The sequence below is a fragment of the Halichoerus grypus genome, chromosome 14, assembly GCF_964656455.1.
Source record: "Halichoerus grypus chromosome 14, mHalGry1.hap1.1, whole genome shotgun sequence".
Classification (NCBI taxonomy): Eukaryota; Metazoa; Chordata; class Mammalia; order Carnivora; family Phocidae; genus Halichoerus; species Halichoerus grypus.
In genome coordinates, this window is record NC_135725.1 from 84657705 (window position 1) to 84668747 (window position 11043).

Consider the following 11043-nt stretch of genomic DNA (forward strand, 5'->3'; position numbering starts at 1 on the left):
GCCGCCGCCGCCTGCCGCCGCCGCTCCCTCCCCCGGGGCCGCCGGGGCTCGGATCCCGCCCGGCCGAGGCGGCGGAGGCGGCGGCGGCGGCCGAGGAAGGGGAGTGCGCAGGCTGGCGCGGGGGGCGGCGGGCGTCCCGGCAACTCGGCGGGCGCTGAGGAGCAAGTTGCGCGGGGCCGCCCGGCGGGGCGCGCGGCGGCGCGGAGGCGGCGCGGCGGCCGCGTGAGGGCAGCGGGCGCCGCTGCCTCCGCCTCCGCCACCGCCACCGCCGCGGAGCCCGGCGCTTCCGCCCGGCGCTTCTCCTGAGCCTCGGCGGCGGCGGAAGCCGGAGCCGGGCTCCCGTCTGCACCGCCTCAGCCGCGGGCCCCGCCGGCCGGGCCGCCCCCTCCCCGCGCGGGCGGGGAGCGCGCGGCCGCCTCCCCCTCCCCCTCCCCCTCTTTCTTCTCCTCCCTCGTCGCCTCCGCCGCCGCCGCCGCTGCCGCCGCCGCCGCCGCCGCCTCAGCCTTCGCCTCAGCCGCCGCCGCCGCCCGCTCCCGCCCGCGCGCGGCGGGATGGACGATCAATCCAGGATGCTGCAGACTCTGGCCGGGGTGAACCTGGCCGGCCACTCGGTGCAGGGGGGCATGGCCCTGCCGCCTCCCCCGCACGGCCACGAAGGGGCGGACGGCGACGGCAGGAAGCAGGACATCGGCGACATCCTCCACCAGATCATGACCATCACCGACCAGAGCTTGGACGAGGCGCAAGCAAAGTTGGTTTCGTCTCATTAAGCATCTTTTGTGTGTGTGCGGGAGCCGGGCCCGCGGCCGAGTCGGGGCCCGGGGTGGCGCCCGGGGCAGGGGCCTCAGCTCTGGGCAGGGAACTTTCTCCGCAAACCGGCCGCCTGCCAGGGCCTCGGGGGGACTTGCCCGCACCCCTCGACGCGGGCGGGAGTCGGCAAAGTTGCTCTCGGGGCACGGGACTGACTTGGTGCCACGAGGATTTTGTGGTTTTCTTGCCCTCCCCCGTCCGGCCCTCTCGCAGCCCGGCCCCCTCCCACGGATTCAAACCTCCCGCCTGGACCCTGTGCACGCCGCCCCGAGAGGGCCCCGGGCCGCACTTGCGGGAAGTGCAACTTTCTCTTCCGTCCCGGAGTCGCGGCGCCGGGCTCCACTTGGCCGCGGGACGACCTCGCCGTGCGGGCGGCCGCCCCAGCCGGGCGGGCGCGGGGTGATGGGCGGTTCCCTGGCGGGTCCGGGTGCGGGCGGCCAAGTTCTCGGGGAAGGGAGGGCCGCCTCGCAAACTTTGCCGAGCTGTCACCGCCCGCTGGCCGTAGTCGGCCGGTCGCCGGCGCCGTGCCCGCTCCCCCTGCGGAGGGCGGACGCGGGAGTCCCTCCGCGCCGTCCCCTCCCCCGGGTCGCCGTCGTCTGCCCCGCTATCTAGGCTCCCCGCGCGGGTTCGCGCCCTTCGGTCGGCGAGGCAGCTGCCTGCCGGGCAGATGGGTCGCGCCTGGTTCGGGCTGGATCTTTGGCCGCCGGAGCTTGCGGGCTGTCGCTAAGTAGTCAACTTGAGTTTCTGTTGACTTGCCATGGTTCCAAGGAGCCTTCCAAAATAGAGGGCCGGAATTAAATCTTGGGTCTAACTTAAAGGAAGGCGCCATATTATTCCATAGGTGATGCTAATACCTTTGTGTTTTGCTATTTGTTTTTTAGGAAACATGCCCTGAACTGTCACAGAATGAAACCCGCGCTCTTCAGCGTCCTGTGTGAGATCAAAGAGAAAACAGGTAAGAGGCTGCGCCCCGTAGTGGGCCTGGAGACCCCCGAGGTGGGGTCAGAGCTACTCCTTCCACTCTCCAGTTGAGAGCTGCTGCTTTTGGGCACCGCCATCTTTGATCATTCTCTCCTTCCCACCTCCTGGTCTTGAGAAAAAACTGCAATAAATCTGGAGTCGATTTCTCAGTTCCGCTCCTGGTATAAAATGAAGTGTAGATGCGGACCGGGCTGGGTCGCTGTCCCCAGGCGGCCGGCCCTGGCTGCAGGCAGGGAGGGGGCCCTGGAGCGCCGGCCGCCCTCTCCCGCTCCTTTTCGCCTTGTTTGTATGTCAGTTTTTAAAAGGAGCAACGGGAGACTGGATGCCAGGGACCGAGTCCCCGGGAGAAGCATCGCCCGAACTTTGTTTTACTTAGACAGTCCTAAGCTTCAGCTCCACAGATCGAAGAATAGATGCAATTGAACAGACTCCAGTAGGATGTTTGAATTAGTGTTTTAGTTGGGAAGGCTACTTTTAAGGAGCAAGAAAGGGTAATGATGTGTTTAGGCATATACAATGTATTACATCTATTACTACTTTCATTAAATTTTATGCTTGAAGTCATTACATTGTAAATATATTTAGTATATTTTATAAAGTAGAAAAAGGTTCACATTAGCAGGTTAAACAATTTTTGAAGTGTTCAAAGCAGGGAACATATGAGAAGACAGGTTTTACAGAAGTGCTGGAATAAAAACTACAAAAACAGACAAATTTCTGGCAATTCATTTCAATTTAATTTTCTTGTTAGACTTTTTAAAATTAAAGGTATTTTAGCCTTGAGGTGATAGTAGGAACTCAAGTGGAATTAGAAATTTAATTTAGATGCTTTAGTTCGGATTTGGCATTATCTGCCCTGTATATGGCAAAAAAAAGTGCATTAAGCAAGCTTTACTGTTGATTTGTGTGTGTGTGTGTGTGTGTGTGTTAGCTATAAGGTATTATAAAGTTGCTGTTTTTTAAGTTGAGGCATAGAAGAGAGAGTTAAAGTCCAGGATATAGCAATATCCAATATCCAAGTGATGCTATTTAAAAGATTAAAAGTCATTGTGTTTAAATCGAGTGCACAAATGATAGCACACTGAATATACACGTTAGTTGGTAGGAGAATTGTCCTCCTTTTAAACATATTTTTCACTCTGCAATGCTATTCTGATTCTAAAAGTAATCAAGAGAAGATGATGGATTATTGCTACCTATTAAAATATATGCTAAAACCATAATTAACAGAAAATATTGAGATCCTTAAAGAGTAGTTTTCCTGCTTATCATTCACATAGTATTCATGGTTTGTAAATGTTGAGTGATTCTTTTAAAGATAGATTTTACATTTTGAAAACCATAGGCATTTTAAATTACTAACTTACTCTGTGTTGATTTTTAGCTACCTTTAGGAAGCATTGTGATTTAAAATGGTAGATCTGACTATAAAATAAGACATCAAGCATTAAATCTTGAAGATTCTTAGTTTACAAGCCTAAAAGTGTACAATTCTCAGTAAATTATGTTGCTTAATGTCCAAGGATTTTCTTGCTATCAGGGCTCCACTTCAGTTTCTGCTGACAGCTAAGCACTGGGGTATTGACTATGTTGTGAATATTAAGATTGATTCAACTTACACGGCATTATATTACTAGGGAGACGGGATTGATATTCTTCCCCTATCACCCCCATCTCGTTATTTGTATTTATTTATTTATTTATTTATTTATTTATTTTTTGCCTTTTTAAAGTTTTGGCCTAGCCAGCTTGAGAACCAAACCCAGCAAACTGCTTTTCTTGTTTAGACATTTAGCAGCAGGCAGAATTCAATTAGGAGGCATAAGTCCTCTAGTTGCTTATTTGCACAAGACTTAGTTACACCATTCTGAAAGGAAAGTATAGTCAGCCTCATGTCAAAGGTGAGTTACGAAAAAGAAACAAGTCTTTTCAGAGTCTGGGATTACTGGCAGAGAGAGCTTTGCTAGGGCTCTTGCTATTTAAGAAGCAAGAGGTAGCTGACAAAGGAAATTTTTGTGTTTTGAAAATTGTTTCTGAGGCTTTCAGTGATAACTTGTAAATTAGATCCTCTTTTTATGTTTTGGCCAGCAGATTCAAGTTTGCACGTTATCTCTTTTGTAAAAAGCCAGCAGCCGACAAAGAGTAAAGGCGGCTGACTGGGCTGAGGCATCTTCCTGCCTGCCTCTCTAAGCTCGAGAGGGATGGGATTTAAGTACCAAATGATTGATGGGGGTGAAGCTCTTTCTCTCCTCTCCTTTCTCCCCTACTACCCATAGCTCCACCTCACCCTCCAAAACTAGTCTTAGAAGGAGACAGGGACACAGGACCTAGTATCCTTGATTTGAAATAAAACATCTGTGTAGACATTAGTGTTACCAAGGCAAAGAAAGCGGGGCAGCAAATTCCAGGCCTCCCCCCTTCTTCCCCACATCTGTTCCCATAGTTCTGCTTTGGAAACATCATGAACTAATAAAATAAGCATTGTAGAATATATGTATATTGCATAATGATTTTTCTTTAGACCATTTTATTTAATCTAATAATATAGTATCCAAAGATTAATTCTCTGCAACGTAGAGAAAGTTTACCTAGTCATTTGTAAGAGAAACCGGAACATTATGTGATGACTCTATTCTGCATAATGGAGGGGTAGGGGGTTGACTAGTGGGAAGGTGGGGGGGAAAACTGTCACTTCAATGGATAATGTCATTTCAGTTGTGATTCTCCTAAAATAAGACAAAATCATTTAAAAAAAATTCCGTATTTATATATCTGCCAGTAGAGTTTGAGGTTTCTGATCAGGCAGTGAACATAGCCAGTTCTGATGCACATGAGGGATTTAGTTTGGAAAACATCTTTTTTCTCTCCTACCAAATATGAAAAGGTATTTTTCCCTTCTGACAGATAAATGCGTAATCTACCACAATTATATTATTTTCTTGTTCAGAGGTAGGGAAAGTATACTTTTACTATGAGGTGCTTGCCTTTTCTTGAAAATGTATTGTTTTGTAAAATCCATTGTACAGTTATTTTTGAGTAGAAACGTCATCTCTAGTTGAGTTGTGATATTTATGCAGTTTGAAAGCAACTGAAGAGTTATAGGCTTTAAAATCAACATATTTCTCTATTTTAAACTAAGAAACCAGCGAGATAATTGTTGATATGTTAAGATTTTCCTCTTAATTACTTTTTAGTCATATTTTACCATCTATGTCTTATTAAATATCCCTGATGCTCCGAGGTCTCCTCACCTACATACTTATTTTGGTGCATTCCGTCACATCTTTTTGGCCACCTTAATCTGATTGTTGAAGTACTTTTCTTTGTGAAATATTCCATCCTCACAAATCTGCCTTCTTTCCAAAGCCTTTAATTATGAGAGTTCAAATGAAGAAAATGGTTCTTTTTGAGAAATAAATGTATTTTTAAAAATTCTAATGAAAATCCAACATTTTCGTATATAGTCTGAATTGTATTGTGAAAAAACTGTTCTGTATTAAAAAAAAATCAACACAACCTTTTCCTTTCTAAATGGTAGGTTAAAATACTCTATGTTGATAGCTGCCAACCAAACTCTGATTTATTGCCACCACAAACCCTAAATAGCGTTCATTTACTAGTAATGTCTAATGGCATACATGATGGTTTGCCAGATTTGTGGCCTTTGTGAGGCTTATAAGCAGGACTGACTTGGGAAGATCATAAAACTTAATGAACTTCTCTACTGCAGGAGGTGTCCGCAGGGGAAGAGAAAGGCCTGCTTGGCTGGTTGGGCTGGTTGAAGTATTTTTTATTTTAAAGAGAAGAAAATGACTCTTAAAAATGCTTTACTTTTAAAGGACCCCCCCCCCCCCCCACCGAACAAGTCATAAGCATTTTAGATATCACAACTGGATCAAGAATGTAGCTTGTTATGTGAGTTTTTATATGCATTTAGAATGTGATATATATGATTAAACCTTTTATCTTTAGTGATATCAGTATGACTAGGTTTCAGAGGGACAGAGCAGTGCTTTCAGTGAACCTCTATTTAATTCTGACCCTACAGGCTTAGAGACTCATTGGAGTCTTTTTTCTGTTTTCTTTTTTTTTTTAATGCTTCAATATTAAAATTTGTTCTTTTTCTTTGTATAGTGCCATGTAATTCTTTAATTCCCAATGTATAAAAACCAAATATTCCATGAAGTGAAAATTTAACAGGAAAGATGAAAATTGTTATACATGAGACTAAGTGCTATTGTACATATTGCATGTATTCTTTTAAGTTGCTCTTGCAGTATTTCCAATATAATTATCATTATTTGTCCCAGACTTTTAAAAGCAAATGCACCGTTCCATACATGATTCATTTTTGTGTTTTAAATGAACTTACTTTCTAGCTTTCTAAAAACTTTTTATTATGGACAACAGGAAACATAAAAAACACGTAGAGGGAAGAGAAACTTGAACCCCCATGAACTAATTGCCCACTTTCAGCAGCTAGCAACACTTGGCCAGTCTTGTTTTCTCTGTAACTCCCACCCTTTCAAAATTATTTTGAAGCAAATTTTAATGGACTTTTAACATTTTAAATTTCATATCCGTTTTAGACACATGTCTTGTTTACATTGGAAATATTAAATAAACAGGAAAAAATATAAAGTCAGGATATCTTAGAAATGTCGTAAATTATATTGCTTTATCACAAATTTTTCTTTAAAGCAATTTAAGAATATTTTTATTGAATTTTTTTTCTATTTTTATAGATTTGTATAACTCACTGTAGCTTCTTAAGGAGGTATTGAAGAGAATGTAAAAGAGTGGTGTTTTGCTAACTTTCTTACTCTACCTCTCTTATCCTTTTAAGACAATACATGCAACATACTCATAGAAAATCTACAAAAAAATCCTCCTACCATCCTGGTTTAGAACTTCATGATCTACGGTATCAAGTATTATATTATCTTAAAAATATGAGGATATCTTAAAACCCTTTTTTTTCCTTCCCAATAAAAATATATTGAACCTCTTGTCAGTACTAACTTGATCTGTGCCAGTAATTCTTTCATGCCTCTGTTTTAGTGGAGTTCATTTTATTACAGATTTATGTACTTTTGGTCTTTTGCTTGGGACTTTACTATGTTATTTTATTAATTTACATAATTTTATTCCTAATCAGAAGTATATTAATACAGTAGCAAAGGAAGCCCTGATTTGCCCTAAAGAGCTTAGTGTTTCATCAGCTTTCATAAAATATATCTGTGTACATCTTTCATACCATAATCCTTTCCCTTTTAATTAATTTAACTTGTACTTTTAGATTTCAATTTATAAATTTTGTAAAAGGTTTCTTCCAAGACAGATTTAAGTTTAACATATTACTTGGAGTATTTATATTTTGATACTTTATGGTGGCATTATACAGAATGAAGTTCTGTTATATGAAGTATGGTCATAAAGAATTGAAACCGCATTTCATGAACCACACCCTAAATCAGTCACCACTTTATTTTATACTCATACCATTGAGGTATCTATTCAGAATAAATACTTAAAACATCAGCACAAACACATAAAATTAAATAAAGATTTTAGACTATTTTTCCTCTATTCAGGTACATGTGGACATCTTTAGGTATTTATTATTTCAATATTGACACTATGAGAATAATGTTTTATTTGTTTTCTCAGCAGGCTTGTGTTTTAGCCATTTATCAGTGTGATCAGCATGATTTAGGTAGTAACTGACTAACAAAGCTTGCACACCCCCCACCCCCTCATGTTGACCTTTTCAAGCATTTGCTCTACTTCAGTAGGCCATTTGAGTCTTTAAGTATGAAGAGGGTAAGTAATTTACATCACTATGTAGTGTAAGTTGGTTGAAGTTCTCAGACCTGGCTATTAGATTTTTTTACAAAGTTACAGAAGTTAATCAAACAAATTGCTATCACAGCTAGGTGATAGTGTTGTTATATTTAGCAAATAAATTAATAAGCAATGCTTGAACGAGTCACTGAAAAAATAAAGCATCTTTTTATGCCTTCAGACACAGAACATGTTCAAATAAATTTCAATAATCTTCAAACTTAATTCTAATTATTGCCTTTGTAGGTAGAATAGTAACCAGAATCTCTTCTTTATTATTTTTTATAGACGTATTCTGTAAATATAATATGTTTGTAGTTTTTGATGATAACGGTAGTTTGCTTTGGTACTACATTTGAGTGTATCTGTAGCAAAAAATGGTGTGATAGAATGTGTAAAGTTGAACTGGCATGGTTTTGGTTTTTTTTTTTTTTCTTTTTTTAGACTGACTACATGATAGCTGATAGGACTGAAGACAATTAAAATAAATTATGGATAAAAATAATTGTTAAAAGTTTTGTACTTTTTTTTCTTGAGTTTAACTGCTTTAAAAAAAGCTATTTTGAACAATAACCCTTTTTGTATGATCATATTAATGAGGACTTCGTATACAATGTAATCCTTTTAATGCTGATGATTCCTCACGATGTTTAAACCATTATTTGGGAGACTCAACATATGTTATGGCAAAATGATTTTTTTGTGTGTTTGTTTTGTTTTATGTGATACATCAGTTTTCAAAGCACATTTCTTAGGCATCAGAGTCCAGCAGGTGGCTTTTTACATTAAAAAATTCATAAATTTTAAAATCCCATAAAATTTTATTTCAAATTCAAATTAACTAATTGAGAATGTCAACATTTCCACTGTCTCTATATTAACATTTATAATAGAACAAATGGTTGCATATAGAAATTATCTGCAACATAATCTAAATTAAGATTCTAAACAGGCATTACAGATGCTGGTAACTTTGGCAATTATCATTTTGTTTGGTGAACAGTACTAAAACAGTGTGCGGTAAAAGTGTTTAGAGAGAGAGGATAAATAAATTGAACAGTTTTGCAATGCAAAGTGGTTTGTGGTGTTTTTGAGGATTTCTTGGCTCTCTCTTAACTGCTATTGTGAGCCTGGAGCAGATTTCCCCATTGCTAATGCCCTAGAAGTATTAATTCACTTTGATATGCTAATTAGAGGGCATTATGCAAGAAATGAGATTAAGTGGCAGCATGAAGCCATTTGCCTGTCAGTAAATTGAGAGCTTTAGCATCAGGAGGAGCTTTGTTTTTTTTTTTTTTTTTTTTTTTTAGTTTCTCTTGGTTTTGCATATAAATAAAATTGATTGAAAGGTCTAGAGAAGCTTCTAGAACATTGCTGTATTTTTCCCCCTCTTATGATTACTGAAACATGGTGTTACAGAATTTTTCTGAATATTAATTGACCTAATTGGAGATACAAATAGGAAGTTTTTATTGTACTCTCTTATATGAAAGCATACTAAGAATTATGTGTCGTCTAGTCTTTTTTTTCTAAAGCCTAATTTCAGCAACATGGCTAGTAAACTGTTATCACCTCTTTTCAGAGTGTAAACTTGTGTGTGTTTGTGCAGTAATGTCTTCACTAAACTGAACTTCACAAGAATATTTTCTTCACTAGGGAAAGAAGGAATAAGTTGTTGACTTGGGCATCAGGAAACTCTATTAAATGAGCATTAAGACTATGACTTCAATACCTAAAAGCAGGAACAATTAGAATTAGTGGTTATACTCTGCACTTTACACACCTGTGGAATTTACATTTCAGCATATGTGTGTTGTATAAGATCAGTGCATTTTTTGATTTTCATGTTGAAGATTGAGTTTCATACTTGACTCTGATTTTGCTGACTGTGGTGGTTTAAGCCAGACCTTTGATTTTTCTCTCTGTAAAGCTCCTGTGTGATTTTCTGTATTTTGTGGGGGAAATGCATGAATGAATACGCGGATTGGAGTGGTGGTCTGGGAGGAGGACAGAACTTCTCTGGGCCCGTGAAGAATTTAAGATTTTCTCAAACATGGAACTTTTTTTTTTATTTTTTTTACCTCTTCTAAACCACTGCTAGAAGTAGAATTGCAAAACCCTGCCCTTAACTGCTACCAGGCTGGGGTTAGATAGGAGAGAGTTTGGATAAAGCATTTATATTGAGGCTTGGTTCTAGTGTCTGAATTCCACCACTGTGGCTGTGACTTTAGACCTAGTAAAACCATAACTTCTCTTCAGAGCCATATGGATTATTTAGTCACCACAGCTGCCATGCATACACACTACCAAGGCTGGCATCTCCTGTGTGTGCATGTGTGGTGCCTGTTAATGTTAATAGGAGTTGGGAATGTGCACACAGAGAGGGCAATGAGAGTCTCTCCTGAGACAAAAGTCCTGATTACATTTCTCAGTAAAGAGGACTTAGTGTACCTGCATATTAGCTGGTCTTCTAAATGAAATAACTTGCTTACTTTAAATTCTCATTCCCTTCTCAGACTCCCTGAACTAGTTAAATCAATGAATCCTCATTAGTCTATGATTACTCGCAAAATTTCATTTAAAGTGTATGAAGTTATTTTTTGATTGAAATGGGAACAAAAAGCTTTTGAAATTGCATATTATTATTTTTTAAATAAAAGGTTTTTACAGGCTTTCAAATGTACAAAAGCCTTGCATATAGGAATTTATAGAGAAATTATCGAGAGGGACTCCTGAAATACTTGATTGGCATTTGATGGGGGGAAATCACTGTATTTAAAAGAATTTTATAAGTGAAATGGCAAGCTTATATGTGATATTATGTAGAAACTTTACTATCTTAGTGTCCTCAAATGAAGAATTGACTTAGGTGGTCTCATAAGTTTCTTTCTCCCCCCACACTTCTTTCAAAAAAAAAAAAAAAACACTAAGGATGAAGGTAGTTGGAATTCATAGTCAGATATATCATTTTCAACTTGGAATAGGAACTAGAACAGGAAATTGATTTTATATTTATTATGAAAGCAAGAATTCTGCCACCAACTGACAGCTATCCATGTTTTAGTTTTGTGATAATTGTTCACAGACATTACTCTGCAGTTGGCCCAGATTATTTATAATGTTGATCGGGAGCGTTTGTCCATTAAAAGGTATGTGTATAATGAATATCTTTAATTAAACCAAGTAATATCGGAATATTTTATTTTCCTTTACATTGGATCTTAGGTTTAGGATTAACTGTCAGTACTGGTAAGAACAAGTTACAATAGATTGTGCAATGATTTCTCTGGCTTCATGGATGTATTTATTACCATTTTTGAACAAATTATACTAACATGAAAAGTTGTGTTTGAAATGATTGTGTGCTAGATAAGGCGATACATTACAGGAATGGTTGGGTTTATGGAG

The 11043-nt window shown here is 40.3% G+C and overlaps 1 protein-coding gene across 4 annotated transcripts in view; it reads left to right on the forward strand.

The window, feature by feature from the left end:
- The first annotated feature begins 122 nt into the window (after positions 1-122).
- Positions 123-11043, forward strand: part of PBX3 (PBX homeobox 3) — a 210938-nt gene continuing 200017 nt past the window's right edge. Inside the window, exons 1-2 of one of the 4 annotated variants that reach the window (XM_078061774.1) lie at positions 123-751; positions 1692-1765. In XM_078061774.1, the coding sequence (XP_077917900.1) occupies positions 552-751; positions 1692-1765 (274 nt within the window). In that variant the 5' untranslated portion in view covers positions 123-551. The remainder of the gene's footprint in view (positions 752-1691; positions 1766-11043) is intronic. The other 3 variants (XM_078061775.1, XM_036112903.2, XM_036112906.2) reach the window with 3 other exon arrangements.